This window comes from Nyctereutes procyonoides, unplaced genomic scaffold (genome assembly GCF_905146905.1).
Source record: "Nyctereutes procyonoides isolate TBG_1078 unplaced genomic scaffold, NYPRO_anot_genome, whole genome shotgun sequence".
Taxonomy (NCBI): Eukaryota; Metazoa; Chordata; class Mammalia; order Carnivora; family Canidae; genus Nyctereutes; species Nyctereutes procyonoides.
The window spans coordinates 53,183,853-53,207,089 of NW_026575131.1; the positions used below are offsets into that span (position 1 = coordinate 53,183,853).

The 23,237-nt window shown below is 62.1% G+C and overlaps 1 protein-coding gene across 3 annotated transcripts; it reads right to left on the reverse strand.

Moving 5' to 3' along the window:
• Window positions 1–356: 356 nt before the first annotated feature.
• Window positions 357–20,568, reverse strand: ADAMTS10 (ADAM metallopeptidase with thrombospondin type 1 motif 10). Of its 3 annotated transcripts, none has more exons than XM_055343564.1 (26): window positions 20,436–20,567; window positions 18,040–18,122; window positions 16,610–16,796; window positions 16,072–16,418; window positions 15,396–15,552; window positions 14,171–14,388; window positions 12,438–12,521; window positions 12,201–12,346; window positions 11,712–11,755; window positions 11,462–11,567; window positions 11,230–11,376; window positions 10,896–11,037; window positions 8,129–8,236; window positions 7,382–7,527; window positions 7,214–7,277; window positions 6,236–6,338; window positions 5,819–5,952; window positions 5,605–5,728; window positions 4,606–4,686; window positions 4,357–4,520; window positions 4,142–4,268; window positions 3,919–4,048; window positions 3,320–3,524; window positions 2,917–3,093; window positions 2,676–2,835; window positions 357–1,134 (listed from the first exon to the last, which is right to left on the reverse strand). In XM_055343564.1, exons 3-26 carry the CDS (start codon window positions 16,695–16,697, stop codon window positions 1,025–1,027), a joined length of 3,312 nt encoding a protein of 1,103 aa, XP_055199539.1. In that variant the 5' UTR covers window positions 16,698–16,796; window positions 18,040–18,122; window positions 20,436–20,567; the 3' UTR covers window positions 357–1,024. The 3 variants fall into 3 exon arrangements, with proteins under 3 accessions (XP_055199539.1, XP_055199540.1, XP_055199541.1); XM_055343565.1 differs by lacking the exon at window positions 20,436–20,567 and adding an exon at window positions 19,958–20,279; XM_055343566.1 differs by lacking the exon at window positions 357–1,134 and having other exon boundaries at window positions 2,700–2,835; window positions 3,919–4,044; window positions 20,436–20,568.
• Between the last annotated feature and the right edge of the window lie 2,669 nt (window positions 20,569–23,237).

Sequence of the window (23,237 nt, forward strand, 5' to 3'; positions counted from 1 at the left end):
AGATGGCAGGTGCCCGGATGGTAGGTGCGGGGATGGCGGGTGCGCAGGATGGCAGGTGCCGGGATGGCGGGTGCGGGGATGGCGGGTGCCGGGATGGGCGGGTGCCGGGATGGGCGGGTGCGGGGATGGCGGGTGCCGGGATGGCAGGTGCCAAGTGGCAGGTGGGGAGGTAGCTCTGAGACCCTCCTTGAGAAGCTGCAGAATCACTGGGCTCTAGTCTGTGCTAGTGAAAGGCCCCCTTGGGACTGATGATGGGGACCACCTGCGAGGGGCCGCGGCTGCTTGCATTCAGGGTAAGGACTGCGTGTGACTCTGACACACTGACATATTGACACACACATGCAGTAACGCAAATCTACACAAGACAGAACTTTATTGATGGAGGGCTTCCTGGCGAGGGGTGTGTGGGCCCCAGGGCAGGGCCTGTAGCACCATGATAGGGGCGCCTGGATGTCGGGGTCCCCCCCAGGGCAGGCAGGGCAGAGGTTGTGGTGGATCTGGCCCGTTCTGCCTCAGCCCTGTAGCTGGTCTGGCCCGGGGGAGGGCATCAGGGAGGTGGTGCTAGTCCCCCTCCCCCAGAGCGGACACAGACCCTCCTCTCCCCCTCCCCTCCTCCCCCAGCTCAGAGTGGAGGGATCGGCAGTGCTGGGGGCAGGACGCCGGCAGACCCCCTCCCCACCCCCACTCTTCACAGTACATATTCCGGTCAAAGGGGGGGCAGTATTGGGGGCTCCCTAGGAGTGGGTGTAAAGGGCGCTAGGGCGAACAGTTGTTCCCTCCTCAAGCCCACCCTGGAGGGGGTCTCACTGTGAACCGGGAGAGGGGACGAGGAGGGGCCCTGGGGTGGCCAGCCCCTCTCCATCCCCCAGCCAGGGGCCCTGAGGGGGTTCCCAATAAATAACTTCCGGCTTCGTCTCACCCTGCACCCCCAGCTCCCGCCCCCTGGGGCGCCTCCAGGCTGGCCAGCTGCTGGCCGGTCCCCTCCCGCCGGTGCCCAGCTGTGGCTCCAGGGGCCGCGCGCCCCCTAGCGGCCCTGGCAGGTTTTGCAGCACATCTGGCGGAAGTAGGCTCTGCTGCAGAACTGAAATTTGAGCACCAGGGGGCAGTAGGCGACCTTGTTCACATCCTTGCACTCTGGAGCGGGGCGGGAGAAGGGGGGGGCGGGGTCAGAGCTCCCCCCTTCCTCCAGGGGCGCGTCTGCAGCCTGCGCTGGTCTTCCCGGCTTCTCTGTGCCCGGGTCTCCTCGCCTCCCAAAGGGAGCTTATAATAAACTGTAAAGGGGGGCTCCTGCACATGACACTAGGCTGCTGGAGGACTTTGAGGGAGTGCGGGGTCTGGGACTGGGACCCAGCATGAAATCCTCAGAAAAGTATTCCCTTTCAATTATTTTTTTGATCCCTTTGGGGCTGTAATCCTCACTCGTTTCCCTTTGTAACAGACGGAGGACCTCGAGCTCCAGAGGAGTCGCTCCTTTTCAGGGTATTTGTGTATTTTGTGTTCATGGTAATCAACCGGCTGTTTGTGACAATAGTGCGGGCTCCCACTTGGCCAGGGACGTAGGAGACAGGGCCACGTGCCTAAATAAGGCCTTCACGTGGGTTGTTTTATTCCCTCTCCCTCTTGAGCACCCCCTCTAGTGAGGATATTATTTATCCCCCTTGACAGATTAGAAGGCACAGAGGAAGGAGCCCAAATCAGGCAGTCTGGTTCCAGTGCCCAGAGCAAGTGATCTATTGCCCTGTATGGAAAATAAGTTTACTGAAGTGGAAAAAAAAAAAAAGTACACATTTAAAGCAGTGGTTCTCAAGGGAAGGCGATTTTGTCCCCCAGGGGCACATTTGGCCAGATCTGGAGACGGTTCTGCTTGTCACCACTGGGGGCACCAGCGCTGTTGGCAGTTACAGACCCAAGTCAGGAGTGGGGCTGAATAGTCTATGGGCCTAGGGCAGCCCCGCCCCCCCAAGAATTATCTGGCCCAAAACATCAATAGTGCTTGAGGTTGAGATACTCTGATTTAAAGAAAAAAATTCGAAGGGTTGCAGAAGGGGAGGTGGGTGAGGGGATAGGGTGGCAGGGTGACGGGCATTAAGGAGGGCACGTGATGAGATGAGCCCTGGGTGTTATCCTATATATTGGCAAATTGAATTTAAATAAATAAAAAGAAAAAGGGACCCCTCGGTGGCTCAGCGGTTGAGCACCTGCCTTCAGCCCAGGGCGTGATCCTGGAGTTTCAGGATCGAGTCCCACATCAGGCTCCCTGCATGGAGCCTGCTTCGCCCTCTGCCTGTCTCTGCCTCTCTCTCTGTGTCTCTCATGAACAAATAAATAAAATCTTAAAAAATAAGTTAAACAAATGAAAATTAAAAAAAATTGGCAGTTAATGGTACAGGTGGAGATGAATTAGGATGAAGGTCATGGAGGTGGGGGGCAGGGTGGTGGGGGGCTGGGCAATGACCTGGGTTTGGGTGTCCAGAAGGATCCTAAAAAGCTTGGCATGCAGTGGCGCTTAATACACGTCTGCTGGGAGAGGGTGGTGAAGGATGGCCTGGAGGGGACACCGCAAGGCACCTGGGTGGTTGGAGACGCTCCAGGCCCACTTCCGGACTCCCACGCTCTCCTGTAGCTTCCCCTGGATGGGGCCCTCTTGGGGTCCCCCGGGCTCCCGTCCCACATACCTTCGGGGCCGTCCCCGGGGGGCGCGCTGTCGCACTTGGCTTCGCACTGCTGCGTGGCCGGGGGCCGCAGAGCCTCTGCGCACTCGCGGGACGGCTGGCCCGTGTGGCTGGAGCAGCGCACGGCGCGCTGCTGCTGCCCGATGCCGCACTGCGCGGAGCACTGCGGGGAGTCGCTGCTGAGCCTCGGCCCGGCCCCGGGGCGCCCCTGCCCTCGCCCCCGCCCCCCAGGGCGCCGGCCTACCTCGCCCCACTCGCCCGTCACCCAGCGAGCCGGGGGACAGCGGCGCAAGTTGCAACGCATGGTGGCCGGAGGCTTGGCTGCGGGCGGGCAGTGCGCGGGGGGCAGCGTGGCGCGGTGGTCCGAGCTCTTGCACAGGACGACGCGGTGGCGGAGGCCGGGCCCGCAGCTCGGGGTGCACTGCAGTTGGAGAGGGGGTTCGGCTCGTGGGCGCTCCAGTCCCCGCAGGCACCAGGGGAATGGGGGCCCGGAGGGGTCAGCGGAGGAGGTGGGGGGCGCGCTAGGTCCAGCAGGCGGGGCTGGTGGCCGCAGAGAGGCGCCCGCGTGGGCACCCATCCTGGGCGACCCAGGCCCTACCCCACGCTGCACAGGGGTGGGTTGGGCGTGGGGGGAAGGGGCGGCTGACCTCCGACCAGTCCAGGGCGGCCCACTCGGGAGGGCAGGCGGGGCCTTGGCAGGCCTCCAGAACCGGCGGGCGCGGCTGCGGGCACGCGCTGTCGTCCAGCGCCTTCTCCTCGGCGGCTGACACGCGGCGTTGGCACACGACGGAGCGGCTGCGCACACCCGCATCACAGCTGCGGCTGCAGCGCGACCAGTTGCCCACCACCCAGCTGCGGGGAGGGGGCGTCTGAGCCAGCGGGCTGGGGATGGTACCCCGATTCCGGGGTACTGGCACATCTTCTTTCCCCCAATAACCATCTTTTTGGAAACTGGGACAAGCCTGTTGCTTCTGCAGGGAGCACCCCCAACCTGCACTTCAATACCATCACCCTGCACCCACTCTGGGGGTGGGAGGGTGCATCACACCCACGGACATGATTATCCGGAGGAGCCTAAAGAACATCATGGTTCTGACTCACTCCAGGAGAGCCCTGACCACCCCCACCCCGCCCCGGGGGGAGCCCTTTCACTCTAAGCCTGGGAGCACACGCTCCTCTGGCCTGAGCAGCACTGTCGCCCCTGCTCTTGTCCTCCCCGCGGACCCACAACCTGGCGGGCACTCACTCGGGCGGACAGGGCTCTGTGTTGCAGGCGCGCTGCCTCTTGGGCAGTTTGCTGTGGGCACTGCAATGGTGGGGGGCCACGGCCGAGCTGTCCAGCTGATTGCGGCACTCCACGGCCTGCACCTGGCTGCCTGGGGGTGGGCAGGGGACCCGCTCAGCCCTGCCAGGACCAGCAGGTCAGCCCCGGTGACCAGTGCCCTCCCCTGAGCCCACCCCGACCTCACCGCCGGCACACTGGGCCGAGCACTTGGTCCAGGGTGCGTAGTGCCAGGAGTAGGGGGGCAGTGCATCTCGGGCGATGGGCGCGTTGAAGCGGTAGCGGAGGGCAGCCAGCTCAGTCCGGGCCAGCACCTGAGGTGGGGGAGGGGGCCATCAAGGGGAAGCCAAGCTCTAGTCCCCACAAGGATGCTAACGTCCTCTTGCTCCCCGCTGTCGTTACCATGACGATGAGAGACGCATTTATGGGTCCCAGGGCTTCTAGGCTCTGCGTGTGATCTGGCCCCTGCCGCAGCTGAAAGGTGGTCCCAGCCAGGGGCAGGCGGTGGGGCTGGGGGGTCCCGGGCAGCCCCTCCAGAAGCAGGGACTCCTGGTCCCCCTTCAGAGCTAGGGGGACAGCATAGGGGTCAGAACCCCAGCCACACTGACCCCCTCCTGACCCCCAGTCCTCATCCCTCCACCTCCAGCTCACCCAGGTGACTGAGGGAGAGGTTCAGGTCCTGGATGAAGATGTGGACGGAGCCTTTGGGGATCCAGACGACTTCCTCATACCCTGGACAGTGGAGCTCAGATGTCGCCCACTTGGCCCTTCCCCCACACCTGCCTACCTCCCCCGTTCCTGGCCCTTGAGGCAACAGCTGACTGTTACCACACTAGGTGCTCACAGGGACACCCCGCTGCATCCCCAGCTCTGGCCCTGGTTAGTAGCTGTGTCATCACGCCCATCTTATAGATGTTAAGACTGAGGCTCAGAGAAGCTAAACCGCTTGCCCAGGTTTGACAGCTAGGAAGTGGCTGGGCTGGGGTTTGAACCCAAACGGTCCTGCCTCTCTGACCACCACAATGGTCCGATCCACTCCCTACACCCCAGAGAGCGGCAAGGCTGGGCTCCCGCAGAGGGAGGGGAGCACGGTGGAGGCCCCACCCCACACAGTGATTCTCAGGGATTTTAACAGACGGAGTTAGGTTTGCTGGGGGCTCCATCACTTCCGACTTGGGTCCCTCCCCATCCCCTGAACCCTACACTGGGGCCTCACTGTGTGTTTGCTCCCAGAAGTCCCCCCGCTGACCTCCCTGGGGTCTCTCTCCTTCAGCCCAAGGTGCGGAAGCACGAGTTCACCACACCCTGCAGGTGTCCCTCCCCGACTTAGCTTTTTCCTCCAGCACAGAGTTCCTCAAGCCCCCAGCTCAGACCATGGAGAGCGGTCAACCCCTCCCTGTCCCAGACCAAGAGCCAGGCTCCCGGGAAAGGTTTAGGTCCCTGCCCTCTTGGCATCTCAATTGCCAAAGTTTAGGGACCAGAGTGCAAGCTAGTCTCTGACCCTGATCTGGGGTATTGCTGTGCCCCCGGGACTTTCTGGAGTCCCCACTGGGCCCCTGGGTCTGAGTAGCTGATGCTGGCTATGGTGATGGGGCCAATCCTGCCCCAGTCACCAAGTGGGCAGAGGGAAAGGGAATGGGGATCTCTCACCGATTGCAGGTGAAGCTGGGCTGAAGACCCCCTCGATGGTTTCACAGGCGCTGCCGTCACCACCGCAAACCCGGCACTTGTCCTCCCTCAGGTCGGAGCCCAGGACCCGGTCGCAGCCCACATGCTAGGGAGGTGGGGTGGGGTGGAAGTGGGAGTGTCAATGAGCCCCCCTCCACTCCCTATCCCTTGTCCTCTCTCTGGGAGCCCCCTCTACCTTGCACTCGCCACTGACACAAATGTCCACTGTGTCCGGGCGGCAGGGTGTCCCGTCCACCACGGCCGCTGCCCTCTCCGTGTAGAAGTTGAAGCCTTCAGCCAGGCATGTGAGTGAACAGGCCTTCACGCCCCCTGGGGGGCACAACCCCGTCAGACCCAGGGCCAGGCCACCTGGGACTCCCTGCTTGCTCGATGGGGGAGGTGAGGCAAAGAGGGACGGGCCCTAGACCCAACCAGGATGGGTGAGTTGGGCAGAGGGAGTTGGGGTCCCCAGCGTCCAGTGGAGGAGCTGTTGAGCCACATCCTGGGCTCTTTGGTTCCTTGGGTGAGGGGGTGCTCACCGTAGACCCCATGATGCTGTATCCACCTGCTGCTGGCCTCCACTGCCCCATGACCTCCTGGGACCCTCACTCACCTCCTCGGTATGTCTTCCACGTGTAGAATTTTCCACGGAAGGGGACGCTGTCAAATTCAGAGCACTGCATTTCCCTGAAGTCCTGGGAGCCTGGGGGACAGTCCTGGGAGCAAGAGAGGGGGAGAGGGAGGGAGGCCAGGTGTGGGGGATGGAGTTAGGGCAAAGGCCTGAGGCCAGAAGACTGATGCTTAGCACAGGGATGGGTTGAAGGGGTGAAGCTGAAGGCAGAGGAGCCAGGGAGGAGGCTGTGGAGGGCCAGGTGAGAGTGGGGGTGACTCATTAGAGTTTAGGGCAAGCTGGCTGGGTTTCTGGTTTCTAGTTTCAGACCATGAGGCCTTTCTTGAGACAGCAGCCCTAGAAAGGAGGGGGCGTGGGGACTTCCTGGAGACAGGCCCTGTAGGTGGGGCTGAGAAGACCACCCACCCCTCACTCCAAAGCTCTCCCTGCCCTCTGAGCAACCCCTGCTGCGGTAGGCCTTGTGCTTATTGGGTGTGGACCCACAGACTCATTTGCAGTCAGAAACCCCAACCAGCCATTGGGGACCCTGGCATTTATAAAAGGGGCAGCAGTGGAGACAGAGGAGGTAGGTGTAGCAGGAGGAGCTGGGAGCACAGGACTCGGGTCAGGGCAGGACAGTGGTGGGGGTTTTGGACAGAAGCCGAGGTTCCTGGTCAGATATCAGAAAGGAGTGTGAGCAGAGGACCAAAACGTGGCCCCTGGGTTTGGTGACAGGGAGCAGAGTGGCAGCTTTGGGGCAGGGGTGGGGCGCGCTATAGCTGGAGGAGGTTGTGGGGGTCAAGCGAGTTCAAGGTGGGAGAGGCATCTACTGAGAACTGGAAGGAGCCAGGCGCTTGTGGGGGGTGCCGGGTGGGTCGGCACGGGGGCCCTGGGGCAGTGTCGGGAGGGCAGGGCACGGGGCGGGGGGGGGGGCGCGCAAGAGGGGCCGAGGATGCCGCCTTGGGGTCCTGGGGAACTCACGTCGGTGTTGCAGGAGCGGTGTCGCCGCCTCTCACCCAGGCAGTACTTGCCTCCGATTGTTGGCCTGGAAGAGGTGGGGCGGGGGGGACAGAAGAGATATGGGGCGGGTGGGGGGGGATAGAGGGCCGGGCCCGCCCCGGCTCTTTACAAAGGGTCCTGAGGGCTGACCTGGGGCTGTCGCAGTGCCGGCTGGAGGAGGACACGCCGCCGCCGCACGTCCGGCTGCAGTCGCCCCACGGGGTCCACGGGCCCCAGGCCCCGTCCACGCCCTCCGGCCGCGACCCGAAGGGGACACACACGCGCTTGTAGCACCACTGCGGGGGTGGGAGGGGACGAGTCCGCAGTTCTTTCCTGCCCCGCCACCCCCCCACCCCCGAGGTCTCAGTACACCTCGGGTGGGACGGAAGGGCGCTTGGGTGCAAGTGGGGTCTGGGGACCCGGACACAGGCAGCACCGGGCCACGGCCTAAGCCTGCGGTCCCCGCCGGGCGGTGGAACTCGCTCTGGGACAGGCGCGGCGGAGACGGGGCAGGGGGCGGCCTCTGCCCTGGGCGGGGCCTGCGGGCGAGGGGCGTGGCCAGAGCCGATGGAACCCCACCCCCGCGGCGGCACGGAGGGCGTGGCCTAAGGCAGGGGCGTAACCAGAGCCAATGGAAACCCTCCGCGGCGGCGCGGAGGGCGGGGCCAAAGGCAGGGGCGTGGCCTAAGGCAGGGGCGTGACCAGAGCCAATGGAAACCCTCCGCGGCGGCACGGAGGGCGTGGCCAGAACAGCTGGACCCCTCCGCGGCTGCGCGGAGGGCGTGGCCTAAGGGAAGGGGGCGTGGCCAGAGCCGATGGAAACCCCCCGCGGCAGCACGGGGGCGTGGCCCAAGGACAAGGGGCGGGGCCCAGCTGGCGGCCCGGGCCGGCGCTCACCCCCTTGTCGATGGTGTGCGTCTGGCACAGCGTGCCCTCGGCGGCTGGAATGCTGTTGGTGATGCACCGGTTGCTCTTGCTCAGACACCACAGCTCGCTGCAGACCTCCTGCGGGCCAAGGCGCCCGCTCAGGCTCGCCCCCCGTCCACCTCCCTCCGGCGGTGACCCCCTCACTGCCGCCTAGCAGTGGCCCCCCCCCCCCCCGCGCCCCTCGGCTGGGTCTCAAGGAACCTTCTTGGATCCTCCTGTGGGGCATGGCCTGAGACCTCCCCTCTGCCTTGTGAGCGGCACTTAGCCAGCGTCCTTGTGCGCCGTAAGCAGCCTTAGGCCTTACTACCCCCATTACACTGTGAGACAACCAAGGCCCAGACGGGCCAAGTCACTTGCTAGGGGTCACACAGCTTCTGATGAGAGGCAGCCTGGGCTCTAACCCAGGCCTTTCATGGGCTGGGTCTGTGATCTCATCATGCTGGTGCCTCCTGAGTCTCCAGACCTGCTGAGGAATGAAGACGGTTCTGCATTCCTTGCTGGGATGGGTGAAGCAGTCTCTGGGAGGAAGGAATTCTGAACACCCTGGCCTGGAAGGTGGCTCAGGTCAAAGGCCTTGTCTCTAATTTTCTCCAGCTGGTGGTCCTCCTTGTTGCCCCCCCTCCCCCACACTGAGGAAGCTCCCAAAGCTTTTAACCTATGGAAGGCTGGACAGGAACAAGGGCAGGCTGGATTTGGGTGGGACATTCCTCTACTCCCCGCCACCCCTGAAAAATCTGCCCTCCTTCCTGTCAGAATCCTGCTTGGGCTGGACCAGTCCCAGGAAGTCACTTGGGCCCTTTAGATTAATATTCCTGGACAAACCTCACTGGGTTTAGGCGTGGCCAAATCTCTGACCCTCTAGCATACATCCTGACCCACCTCCCAGGCCTGCCCCCCCCCCCATAGTGGAGATCCTTCACTCTCCTTTTTATAATCATGTGTCATTTCCTCTTTGAACCTCATCCTTTTAAGTTTTGGCGATTTGGGACTGGACCAATCGACGGCTGCAGTAAGGGCCAGCCTCTGAGAGACACTTCTTGCACACACACATGAGAAGTTCAGAAGGTTGTTCTCAAGCCGGCTCCTTCAAACGTCCTGCAGAGTCCCTGCCTTCTGCTCCTTCAGAGGACATGTCCCAGCTAAAAACTCAGCCTGGTTTTCTGGCTTCACTTGGCCTGTGTCCTCCTGGCCATTTGTAAAAATAACACGGGGTGGGGGGAGGGGGGAAATCCCAATCCTACTTCTGACACCTCTTAAAGAGAATGGCTATTCTGGTCCCACTCTTCCTCCTCTCCACACGGAGGCGCTGTGTTGTATGTGAATGAGCTCTGGGCCACTCTGGGAGACTTAAGCTCCCACAGGGACACACCCCCCCACCCCGTTTTTTCATCTAGGAGATGGGCCTTGCCTACAAAAAAGGCTGAGAGGCATGTGACGAGTAGATCTGAGAGGGATTGCATAAATGCCCTGTTACTGTGTAACAGTGACCACAGCTATCTCTGGAGTAGGTACTAGGCCCAGCTCTTAATACACGTTAGCCAAGTTATAGTCAATAATTTTGCCCTTTGTCAGGGGTGCCACGAAAATGTTCCTTGGAGAAATAAAAGGAAGAATCAATTCAGCATACAGCCAGCACTGGTCCGTGCTCCATATTCCAGCACCTCCTCTCCTCCCCTGCCTCATTATAAAATTTGGAGCCACAGAGAGCTCTGGATTTGAGTCCCAGCTCTGACACGTTCTCCAACTGTGACATTGGGCAAGGCACCCTCCCTATGCCCCAGTCCCTTCATCTGTAAGGTGGGAATAGCAGGGTTGTCGAAAGAGTTTAAGGGAGAGGATACAGATCACATGCTTAGCACATAGCGAGCGCTCGGTAAATGTCAGCCATTGTCATCATTGTTGGGAAACCTGGGATACAGCAGATGCTCAAGGGTAGCTTCCAGATCTGTTAGGAATTTTGTTAAGGGTGCTGTGGTTACCAGCCAAGTTGGGGAGGGTGGGCAAGAGCAGACTACGGAAAAATTATTCCAGGCTATGTCTCCTTGTCGTGCACTGGAATGACGAGAGGGCGTTTGAACAGCTGCCTGTTCCTGTGTTGAGTGAACATGGCCTTAGCTTGGACGTGGCCCTGCAAACTGATCTCTGGAATCTCGAGGAAGCCAGTAGGCTTCCAGCTTCCTGGGGGCAGCTGGGACTGGGACCCCCCAGTTTGCTTCTCTATGAAAGGATGCAGCTTCGGGATGTCAATCTAAATCTCACAAAGAGTGAGGAGGGTGGTTAGGAAACCCCAAGGGTTGGGGCTGGGTGATCTTGTGAACCAGTTGGTGGGGGATGTGAGGATTGAAGACAGGGTGCCCTTGGAAGGCTCTATCCAGTTTCTTTGCCAAGTGGGGAAGATGGGCTGTCCCAGGGAGCTATTTCCACCCCAGTTGGAATGTTTGGTTAAAAACTGCCCAGCTAGGGGGCCTGGGACTTGAGTCTGCTGCAGCCCACTGGTGGCCTGATATACTGGAGAGAAGTGGTGCCCAAGCTCTCCCCAGCCCAGCCCCCAAATCAGAGGTCTGCAAGACCAGGAGATCCCATTCTCCATCCCAGTCACTGTCTGAGCGTGCGTGACATTTGTACACCCATGCACCTCTTTCCCCCTGGTCCCCACGGGGGCTCACCCCCTCCCCGGCTCTCCCACCCCCTGCGGCCCCTCCCCTCCCAGGAAGGAAAGCAGGAAGGCTCTCTCTACCCCGTATTTACACTGACGCGATTTGACTCCATGTTGGAAGCGGCACTGTTCATCTGCGTCATAGGCCTGGCCAGGTGCCACCGTTGGGTACACGAAGTCCTGTCTGGGGGGCCGGTTGTTCAGGCACAGCCCCAGGCCCGAGCTGCGGTGAGAAGAAAGTAGCTGTCATGTTAGGGGGCTGCAGGCACAGGGCTCAGGGCGCCCCGGCTGGGTGCGGGTCCTGGGGCGCAGCCCTGCAGGGAACAGGACCCCTCCCAGAGGCAGCTCCGGCTTCCAGACCCTTCCCCAGCCAAGGCGAGCATGAGTGTGGGCAGGCAGGCGGGCACGTCCTCACTCCAGAAAGCTGGTGATGTAGTCGCGGCTGCAGGATGACCACACGAAAGGGTTGGTCTTCATGGTGATGTGGGCGGCCATGAGCTTGGCCGGGTCCTGGCCGCGGGCCCCGCAGCTGTTGCCCACGCCGTCGTGGTTCATGCCAAACCTGGGGAGAGCAGTGTCAGCTCCGCCGGTGCCCGAGGAAGCTGCCTGGCCGGCCCGTCCTCCCCTTGCGCTGTCCCCAGCCTCACGTGTGTCCAATCTCATGGGCGATGGTGAAGGCGGTGGCCAGGCCGATGTCCTCGTTAATGCTGCAGCTCCGCTCGCGCTCGCACATCCCGCCCACGGGGGCCAGGCCTGGGGGACGGGCGCGTGGGGGCTGGGCTGGGCTCAGGAGTTGCAGGACAGCCCATCCACCCTGCCCGGTCCCCACCCCGCCAGGGCCGGGGTCACCCCGTCCACTGCCTTCATGGGGGCCTGAAGCCTACAGGGTTTAAGTACCTAGAGTGCCACAGGGTTTGTTCCTATAGATGCAGATGTCATAGCTGTGGAAGGAGAGGGGCGGGGTCAGGGGCTGGGCGGCCTCCCTTAAGCCCTGCTGGTGCCACCAGAACCATCTCCGGAGGCTCATTTCTCCTGGGAGGCACTACCTGCCTCTCACCTGGAGCCCTGTGCTCTGCCCCCAGCAGACCTTGGGGATGCTGGGGGCGCGTAAGTGGCTGACCCACTGCATCAATGAGATGGTGAGCAAATGAGTGTGTCTGTGCCCAAGTGGCTCAACTGTCCCTGCCTGCCCTCCCCCTGCTCCCCACCCCCCACCAGCTCTCAGGCTCCCAGCAACCCCTCCCCACCCCTGGCTCCCCACTGGGGCGGCTGTAGCTCCTCAGCCTCTCCCATCTCCCAGCAGAAGTGACCCCTGCTTGGACCTGGATGGTCCCTGGGACCACTCGATCCCCCGGCCCACGTCCTGGGGTCCTCCCCGCCCCTCACCGCGTGATGAGCACCGCTGTGTCATGGTTGGCCACACCGTTCTCCGGAATGGCGTTGCCATGGCCGCTGCGGTTCACGATGGATTTCTGCCACTTACAGAAGCTGTCCAGGGACTTCCCGGCGTGGTGGGTGATCTCCAGGGTGGGCTGCGGACAGACAGACAGGGGCATGGGCGCCAGCCACCCTGGGGAGGGCAGGCAGCGCTGGTGTTGGGGGCAGGTGGTGGGGCCCTCGCACCTGGTCCTCTGTGAGCAGGATGAGGCGTGTCACCAGGATATTAACGATGTTTCCCAGACTCGAGTCCTGGAAAAGTTTGGCAACCTGACCTCCAAGAAACAAGAGAGACCGAGTCTTAAGAGGAGCCCAGAGCAGAAGACAAAAAGCGACATGATGGCAGTAGCCCTCTTTGACCAAGTACCTCCCGTGTGCCGGGCCTCGGGCTAAGCCTGCTGTGTAGATCTCCGCCCAAATAGGTACCCTTGTCATCCCCATTTTACAGAGGGGCAAACCGACACACGGAGAGGTTAGGACACACAGCAGGGAGGTGCCACGAGTAGGATTCGTGTCTGGGTAAGCCTGCCCCCGAAGTGCTGGTTGCTTACCAGTCCATTGCTTTCTGACTCACCCCTGTTCAGCTTGTGCATTTGTCCTCCATCCCTATGCACCCCTGCAGCTGCCTCAAGTGTGTCTGCCCAGGGGTGGCCTGAGGGATGTGCACATTTGGTCTCATTCCACAGCTGTCCAAGGGCACTAATTTGGGGGCACCTGGGTGGCTCAGTCAGTTAAAGGTCTGCCTTCGGCTTGGGTCATGATCCCGGGGTCCTGGGATTGAACCCTGCATTGGGTTCCCTGCTCGGCAGGGAGGCTGCTTCTCCCTCTCCCCCGCCACTCCCCCTGCTTGTGCGCACACACTCTCTCTCTCTCTGATAAATAAATAAAATCTTAAAGAAAATAAAGGTACCAATTTGAGCAGCACCATGAGAAGGTGGAAGTGTGGGGGGCAGGAAGCTCTGCAGACAGTGGCGAGGGAGGAGGAGGAGGAGGCCTGGGGTGAGTGGGCACAGATGTGCAGTGGAGGCCACAATGTGCAGTGGTCTTGGAGCCTGGGCCATCACTGTCCCATGTGGAAACCCACAGAAACCCTGGCAGGTTCTAGACAACTCTGAAAGTCCGGGGTGGGGGGGGGGGCGCAGCAGGGCTAGGGCAGGACATAGCACCATCACACCCGATGCTGTCAACACATCGGGCCATCTGTCTGCCTTTTCTCTTCCCTTGTGGCTTCAGTGAAACAACAGTGCCACTTGTTGGGCTCTTACCGTGTGCCAAACGCTCTGTCTGGCTTCCCTCCCCCCGACTCGTACCCTCCATGGTGGATACTATTACGATACCCTTTTGCAAAGGTGGAAACTGAGGCTCAGAGAGATCCAGAGTCTTGACGGCATCTGGTAGGGGCACTGGAGAGATTCTGAGCATGGGTCAGCGAGGTCACCCACGTGAAGTCACAGGTAGGTGCCTGCAGGCCAGTTCGGCTGCACACAGATGCGTGCCCACGTGTGTACTGCTAACCTCGGCAAGTATGCGCACGCCGTGTCCTCAGTTTAGGCAGCAGGTGCTCACACAGCACCTCGCGCGTGCCAGGTGCGGTTCCAAGCACTTTATCGCTTTGCTGCAACCACTTTAGCCTTGTGAAGGAGGTACTGTTATTATCCCATTTCACAGGTGGGTAAACCAAGGCACAGAGGGGCAGTGTCGTGTCTGAGGGCACACAGCTATAAAGGAGAAGAGCTGGGAGCGTGGACCCAGCAGCCTGTGGGCCCCCGGCCAAGATTTCTAGCCACACGTGGGCTTCCTTTCTCACTCTGCCCCCTCCATTCGGGTTCCCTAGCCTCAGGTCACGGCTAGTGGGGGGGATGATGACACCCCTTCTCCAGGTCTCGGGGCTCCATGGCCAGGGAGGGGGAGGCACTTACAATGTTCATGATGGCCAGCACGTACTGTTCCACGTCTCGGCGCCCGTGGTAGGCCACCATCATCTTGTCGGCCACCACCAGGGTCTCCACGTAGCGCTCTCGGCTGACCGAGCGCTTCAGGCCTGGCTGGCCACGCTCTGTTTCATTCCCCAGGGGCCTGGCAGGTGGCGGCTTCAGGGTGCGCAGCCACCACGGCCGCCCCTTCCACGGTTTCTCGTCTGGATGGACAATTTCTGGTCATTCTGTTGCCGGCTCTTATTGTCCAAGAACCTGCCTGATGGCGCATCTGCCCAATAGGCCGTCAGACCCCTCATTCTCCTGCTACTGGGTGTCCTGGTTGTACCATGTCTAGTCCTACAAAAAGGTCCATTACCCCGGTGACAGGTTCTATGAGGATGTGGCTGTCCCACTGCCAAACGGGTGGGTTGAACAGCCACCCTGGACCCCACAACAACCGGCATGACCGGACACCTTCCTGACAGTTCCGTTGCCCAAATATATGTGTGTAGCCACCTGCCTCAGCACCGGAGCTGTGCGCTTCTACGACTGTGGCCTTCCAACTGTGCCACGTTCTCAACAACGTGCTGCCCAACTGGGTAGCTGTAGAAACCCACTGCCCGATGGTCTTACTGCCTGGCGGTCCCACTGGCCATCCGACTGTGACACCACCCTCATTTCCTGCTTCTACAACTGACTGTGGTTGTAGGTTTGCCACGGTGTCCCACTCCCACACGTCAGATCGCATTCCCCCTGTGAGGTCCCTGCGCTCGGCACTGGCACAACCGCCCCTGTAGATATCTATCTCGTCTCGCTTCCTTTTTCTCCCACCTTCGGAACGTCTGGTCATACAACTGTCCTCCTGCGAGTCTGACTGTGAATCGGACCTTCTGTACCCTGCTCTCACTGTGCAGTGGCTCGGCAGTATCGGCCCCTCCCCGGCCGCGTAACCACCTGGGCACACAGTAATCCTGGAGATGGACGGTTTTACACCTGAGCACCGGTCTGGCTGTCCAGCTGCCTGTCTCACTCTCTGCTGGGCCATCGGACTACGGCAGTGATGGGTGGGCTGTTGCACCGCCCTGCGGTCCTGCTCTCTGGCTGGCTGCCCCTTCTCCCTGCACATAGCTACCTGCCAACCTCCTGGAGGGAGAGACGCTGCCGCCAACCTCTGCCTCGAGCCAAAGACATGCAGCCCCTCTGCCCGTCCCCAGAAAGACAGATGTACCTCTCACTCCACAGGCTGTGTCCAGGTGGGGGTGACGCAGAGAGGAGCGCTTGTACACCACATGGGGGCCACTCTCCTCTGGGCCCTGGGCCCCTTTGGGCCCACCTTGCAGGGGCTCGATCAAATATTCTTCTTCATCTGCCACGATCAGGCCGTGCTGGGGGTCGGGGGGGTAGGCAGAGGGCTTGGATCAGAATCTGGTTCCCAGCGGGACCCTGCTCTGTCTTTATGATTTCATTCTCTCTCTCTTCCTGGCTTTATGTTGCTATTTCCTCTTTAACTTCCTGAGGACGAAGTTCAGTTCATCAATTTTCAGCCTGACCCCAGGGCTACACATTTTCCTCTAAGTTCTGCTTTAGCCGCATCCTAAAATAATCCTTTGGATTAGCTCAAAATGCTTAAAAAAATATCCACCATAGGGCGCTTGGGTGGCTTAGTGGTTGAGCATCTGCCTTCGCTCAGGTCGTGATCCTGGGGTCCTGGGATCAAGTCCCACATCGGACTCTCCCACAGGGAGCCTGCTTCTCCCTCTGCTTATGTCTCTGCCTCTCTCTCTGTGTCTCATGAATAAATAAATGAAATCTTACAAAAAACATCCACCATGATTCCTTCCCAGACCTATACTTAGAAGTGCTTTTCTTAACTCCTAAACTCGTGGGCATTTCCTCCTGCTTACCAGGCCCCCACAGGTGCTGATGGCCACGTGGGAGCTGCCGGCCTGGCCCTGCAAGTGGCCGGCGTAGAGGCAGTGGGGCCGGGCAGCCCTCTGCCACGCCAGGCCCTCCCGTGTCCAGTACTCCACGGAGACGTGCCCTGCTAGAAGGCGGGGGCTGCGGGTTAGGTTCAGCAGGAAGTGGGTGCTCGGTGCAGCCACCTTGTAGAAGAGGCGGGACTCTGTCGCTGGCCTTGTGCCCCGGCGCTGCCTCCGGGGAGCCGGGGGTGAGAAGGCCAGCAGTGCCCCATTGTGGTCCACTCGAGTGGGGAAGGCGATCTCATAGCTCTCCAGACTGGACAGGAACTCATCTGTGGGTGAGGGTCAGAGGCTTGCGGTGAGCCCGGGGAATGAATGGTCCACGTCTGAGTTGCGTGGCTACGGGGCAATGATGCTGACCTCGCTGACCCCAGGGCCCTCCCCCAAGTGACTGCCATCCCAGCCCCACTGACCCTTCCTCGGCTCCTTATTCCCTCCCCATGCTGCCCCTGGACACCCCTACCTTGAGACCGGAAGGCATGTATGACTTCGAATGTGAGGCCCAGCCCCAGGGTGAGGGCCCAGCGGAGGATCTGGCAGGCGGGAGCCATAGAGGCCACGTGTCCACATGTCTCTCTCCAGCCCCGGCTGCCGGCAGCCCCCACAGCACCGCCTCCCCTGTTCACAGCCTGGGCAGCATCACCGGGCTCCTGGGAGGGAGGAGGTGGGTCGGGGGGGCGGGTGCCTGGTCCTGCTGCCCGGTGTGGCCAGTGCCAAGGCCCCTCACTCCCATCCCCAAGGATGCCCGTGGCATTTCCTCACTCAGATGTCCCCCTGCCCCCACCCCTGCCTCATCCTCTCTCTACTGTTAGGATACGCAGGGATTTTGGCTCTGTGGACACCTACTACGTGTCAGCAACTGGCCTGAGTGTTTTCACACCATTTCATTTCCACAATAATCCTGAGGATTGGTTCACTAGGTAACAACTCTGCATGGTACGGATCCCGTCCCTGCCCACCGAGAGGCTGTCTCGGGGAGTGACCCCCGTGAGAGGAGTTCAGCTTGTGACAAGCTCTCCGGAAGAAATAACTGGGAGGCTCATAAGCAGGCGTGGTGAGGGGAAGGAGAAGAAATTCATCATGTGAAGAGACAGGAGAAGGTGCCCAGAGAGAGGAGCAGCAGGGGCAAAGGCCCGGGGGCAGGGAGGAACTTGCTGGACCTGCCCAGGACCACAAGGGCCAGTGTGGCTGGGCAGAGTGCCCGAGGGGGAGGCTGGCCTCGGACACACTTGAAGGCTGTGTTGGTCAGTAGGCATTTGCAGCCCAGATTAAACCAGAAGCAAGTCCTTGGCTCCCCCCACGAACCTCGTCTGACCTGGGCCTTGCCACTGGATCCCCTGCCATGGGTAGTGCTATTCACCCCGCCAGCGGGGCGGGGAACCCCAACAGGTGGCCTCTGTCCCTGTGACCTCTCCTCCACCCTTGTACTACCAGCCGGGCCCCTGGTTCTGCTCCTTCTCCTTTCAGATTCTTCTTTCTGGAAGCTCTAGGCTTGCCCAGCAGGTCTGTTTCTCTGGCATCTGCACCGGGCCAGCCTGCTGCGCACAGACACCACTTTGGGCCACTACCCTGTGCCAAACCCTCCTCCCCACTCCGGTCTCCACCCTCCTCCTCCTCCTCCTCCTCTTCTGTGCTGTTTCCCCCTTAATCACACACTGTCTTGTTTTCTTTGCAGCCTGGCCAAGTCTGAGAGTCGATCTCCAAACAGGGCAGTTCAGCGCCTGAGGGACGGAGCCAGGTTTTCAACAAGATGCAGACTTAGAAGTTGACATTACCCGCTCCTGCTTGGACCCCTCCAGCAATGGGGACCTCACTCCAAGACACTCTGTGACCCTACTCCTCCCTTCGGCTGGGCAAATGATTACCCCCTTGTTTTTTGGTTTGTTTTTTTACCTTTGGGGGGCTTCAGTTGGTGGCGTGGTGTCGGGACACCTGTGCGTGAGCCCCTCTGGGCCTCAGCACCTCTTCTTCAGCGCCTGGACAGGGAGGGGGCAGTGAGGAGGAGCTGGGCTGGGTCTGAAGTTCAGGGGTGGCTGAGAATACTCCGACCCTGGTGAACCTCCTCTTGGAGTCCATCCCCCCTCAGTTCCTGGTCCTTCACCAAAGCTCCCTCCTCCCTCCTCTGCCTCCCCCTGCCCCCATCTCCTCTTGCCTCCTCTCCTCAATTCCATCCTGGAGACCTTGACCAGCTCGGAAGAAACCCCTTCCTGGTCAGGTTCTCCTGACCCTCTCCCTGCCTTAACCCTTTTCCCCTCCCAGCCGAGGTGGCCACAATCTCCGTAGCAGTGTGAGGCTGGAACCCCCTGCCCCCAATCCTGCCCCTCTCCTTTCCTGCACTGCCAGGCCCGCTGCAGAATCTTCCTCCCACAGTGGCTCTGGTCCTGGCTGCAGGGTCTTTCTGCCTCTCCTGCTTGCTCCCCACCCCTGAAGTCCTCACCACCGTCCTCTGGGGCTGGGCCCCTCCTCTCCTCGACCTCGCAGCCTCCCTTGTGCTTCTGGCTCAGGTGGGGATGGGTGTGGAAGGACCCAGCAGGGGTGGGTGGGGATGGGGAAGGGTCCGGAGGGGGAGGGCACACAGGTATCTGCCAGAGCGAGGCAGGGAAGAGGAAACCGGACAGTGGCCCGGCCTGCAGGGTGGTGGCGCTTGGGGGTAGTGGCAACAGGTCAGTGGGTCTGGGGAGAAAGTGGTACTGATGGTGGGGGGTTAGGGGCTTCCAGGGCCCTCCCAGCCGGGCCAGGGGGCACCAGCAGGGGGTCTCCCCGGCGATGTGCGCGTGACCGCGTGCGTGCGTAACCGGGGAAGCGACTTTGTGGGTGGTGTGTGTGCCCATGTGACCCTGCGTGTGGCCCTGCGTGTGCCCGGGTGGCTGTGTGCGCGCGCACGCACGCGCGCGCGTGCCCAGGCTTGGCCGCCCCTCCCGGCCCCTCCTCCCCGGAGGCAGGAGGGAGGCGGCCCGCGGCGGGCCGGTGCCAGCGCTGGAGGAGGAAATGCCGCGCGGAAGCGGCCCGGAAACAGCCGAGGCTCCGTCCCAGCCCAGGATCCGGGAAGGAGCCGCCGCTCCACGCCCAGACCTCCCGGGCCGTGCGGGGAGACCGGCCCCTCGGTGGAGGCCTGCGCGGAGGCCGCCCGGGCAGAGGCCTCCCCGCGCCGCCCCCCTCCCTCCGTCCCTCCCCCCGCCGGGCGCCGCGCATCTGGCGGGGCGGGGGGCAGACCCCGCCGGGAGAGCAGACAAAGGCCCGCCCGCGGCCTGCGGCAGGAGGGGGCAGGGGGGCCGGCGCCCCGGCGGGTCCCCCCCGACCGGCCGCTAATTAAAGGCCCCGCGCCCGACGGGCTGGAGACGCTCGGCGACGGGCGGCTGTGGCCTCGGCGACCGACCCGGGGGAGGTGGAAGGTGCCACTCCCACGCCCAGACACACAAACACACGCGGGGCGCGACGGACACGCGAGGGTGACCCCACCTGCGCAGCCGGGGGCCGACAACTGGACAGCTGGACACCGCACACCCACAAAGGACTCCCACCCCGGCACACTCAGGACACACTCAGGACACACACGTCCCGAGGCAAACGCACCAGACACACGGCTACACACTCTGCAGACCTCTGTGCACACGCACGTACACGCTCATTCACACACACAAGACGACCCGGAGACAAACACACACTTGGGCCTACACACACAGACACGTACACACTCGTTCACACGCTCACGCCAGGCAGCGGGCGGACTCGGAGTCCCGCAGACCTTGACGAACACACCGGACACGCTCACTTACGCGCACGTACACACACTTGTTACACTCAGACCCACCCGGAGGCTGCACAGAGACGCTCACACCTCGCCAGACATCGACACGCAGAGCAGACGCTTGCCTCCGTGCACACACTGGCTTACACTCACACCTATGCGCGCGCGCGCACACACACACACACACACACACACACCCCGCCCCGGAGCATCGCACACAAAGTCAAACACACCCAGACGCTCGTGGGCAGTTTCGTGCAGACTCACACATGCAGCCTCGCAGCGCTCACACCTACGTGGATGCCCTCACGCTCCCCGACACACGCGCGCGGGCGGCACACGAACCCAGGCGGGCGCCCGCGTGACCTCGGTGTCGCACACACCCGGGGCCCCCGCGGCCGGACCGTCCACAGACCCGGGCCCGCGGCCCGCCCCGCCCGACGCGGACACACAAGGTCGCCCGCGGCCGCCCCGCGCCGCCCCGCCCCGCGCCCGCCGCCGCCCCGCGGGGCCCGCTCCCCGCCGCGCCGCCCGCCTCTACCTGCGGCCGCGCGCCCGCCCGCCCGGGGCCTCCGTCCGCCGTCTCCGCCGCCGTCTCGCCGCCCTGCGCAGGAAGGGAGGGAGCGAGCGCGGCGGCGTGGCCGGGGGAGGGGGCGCGGGGAAGGCACTTCCTGAGCCGCCTGCCAGGGTTATAAAAAACCCCCAAACCGCGCGCGGCCAGAACCCCGCCCGCCGCCGCCGCCGCCGCCGCCCGGCCTGGGCCGCGGGCTGGACCCGAGCCAGGGACCCGGGAGCTCGGGCCGCCCCGCCCGGACCGGCCCCGCGGTGGGGGCGGGGGGAGGGGGAGGCAGGGGGGAGGCGGGGGGGGGCTGAGGTGGGGGGAGGAGGGGGAGGCGGGTGTGTGTGTGTGTGTGTGTAAGGTGGCAGGTGGGGGAGGGGAGAGAAGCGGGTGGGGGAGGGGAGGGAGGAAGAATTGGGTAGGGGTAAGGGGAAGAGGGGTGGGGGAGGGGAGATTGAATGAAAAGAGGCGGGAGGAGGTGGGGGATGGAGGAGGAGGAGGCAGCGCAGGGGTGTGGGGGGGCAAGGGGAAGGAATGGAGCCCGGAGGGGAGGGGAGGGGAGGGCCCCCCCCCCGCCGGTGGAGGGTGGGGGAGGGGGGAGCCCCCCTCCCTCGCTGGCCTCGCCTGCCCCGCCAGCGTCGACAACAGCTGTTATTTATTGAGGACTAGTCCTGCTCAAGCAAGCATTTATTGGGCGCCACCCGTGTGCCAGGCACGGTGCCCGGGGCGGCTGAATAAATCTCAGCCCGTCCCTGGCCTCCCAGAGCTGCCCTCTGGGGGGGCTGACCTGCTGCGGGCCTGGCTGGTTCCATTTCACTGAAGGGAAAACTGAGGCCAGAGACGGGGAGGGTGAAAGTTTCATGAGAGCCGGGGCCCAGGGGGTTTTATTCGCCCCTCGGGTGGGTCCTTAATAGATGTGGAGCTGACACAGGGATGGGGCTGATCTGCAGAGTCAGGGCCGCCTGCCCCACAGGCCTCAACTCAGCCTGGCTCGGGACTGGTGCCCCAGGAGGTGGCACAGAGGTGACCCCCAACCTCACAGCCCCAGCCAGTTTCCAGCCTGACCCGCAGGGAACTAAGCAGAGCCTGGCCTGGCCTCACCCTTGGTCTTCTTCTCTGAGTCTGGGTTTCCTGATCCCTACAGGGCGGATACTACCAACCTTACAGGCCTCTGGGGGGTGGGGGGGAAGGGGTGCATTCAACAGCAACAGTCAACATTTGTTTCTTTTGTTCTGGAAGGTTAGGTCAGGGCTCCCACATACAGCAGTCACTCCATAAATGCCAGCCTGCTCCCTGAGCTCCTACGAGGTCGTCCTTCCACTTCAACCCTATGCTCACCCCAGGCCAGACCAGAGAGAGGAACGGCCTGGTCTTGGGTCTACTACCCATACTCCATGCCCCATTGCCTCTTGAGCCCCCCTTTGAGGAACGAGTCCAGGTAAGCCAGCTCTGGCCTCTACAGCAGCCCCTCCATTACCGGGGGACCCCCTGGGAGCCCTCCTAGAGCTGCCTTCTGTTTACCTCTTTCTCTGAAGAGGTGGATGCCTTGGCATTCGCACTTTCCCTAAAGCTGCCTTCCTACCAAGCTGCCACCCCAGATGTCCCAGGGGGTCTCCCTCTCCCCCGTGGGTGTAGCCTGGATAGGGCATGTGACTCAGTCCTAAGTCACTCCCACCTCCCCATCTTTGGGCCACAGGGATCCATTGGGGGATGGGCATGTCCAGGCTCTTGCAGGAAAATCCTGGGAAACAGACTTGGGAAGCCGGGTCCCCATCTGAGACAACAGGGAGAGGCTTCTTGTAAGAGCAAAGCCACTAGGTGGAGGAGGGTTATGGCCCCAGGGCCATCATTTCAGCCTTGAACAAGCTGATCCTGAAGCCCATAGCTGGGCTTTCATTCAATGAAATCTTTATTGAGTACCTTTTTGTGCCAGGTGCTGGCCCAGGTACTGGGGACACGGTCAGGAGCCGCTACATGGCAACGCCATTGAGGTCACCATCCTGCCTCCTCCTCCTGATATCACAATGGCCACTCCACCTTGTTCTTGGAGTCCCATCTTAAACATCCCCCTGTCCCCCCTTTGAGGCCTGCCCCTTCCCCCACTTCCAGATTACATCCACACACCTTCTCTCCCATTTCCTGGTTTATTTTACTCTTAGCCCGCATCACCACCTGACACTGTGGATTATTTTTGTTGGTTCTCCCTCCGTCACCCTGATGCCAGCCCTGAGGGATGAGGGTTCCCTCTACGTGGTCCACGGTGGTATCTCCAGGGCCCAGAGCAGGGCCTGGCGCGCAGGCGATGCTCCGTGTCCAGTTGGAAGGGAGCCCGCCGAAGGCTCCAGGTGGAGGTGGCATTGACATGTGCGATTTGAAATAATCGTTAAGAGGGAAGCTGAGGGGGTGAGGGCATTCTAGGGGGATGAAGGCTACTGTGGCCAGTGCATCCTCTTTCGAGAGCCAGTCCCTCTTTTAGGGACTGACTTACAAAGTGCTTTGTTTGCTTGTTTTTTTTTTGTAACTTAGAGCCTTAAGACTGGGGCGGGGGGGGGGAGGGGGCGGGGAAGGGGGGGTAGGGTGCGCCCAGAGGGATGCAGTACTCAGTGAGGCCACAGGAGGGCGCGCGCGAACCGTTGCTCGCGGCGGGGGGGGGGCCGAGGTGGGGGCTGGTCTGTAGGAACTGCGGGAATCCAAGCGCTCGCTGTGAGGCATCATACCCATTTCCCAAATGAGCAAACTGAGGCACAGAGAGGCTGAGTAACTCGCTCCATGTTGCTCAGCGGC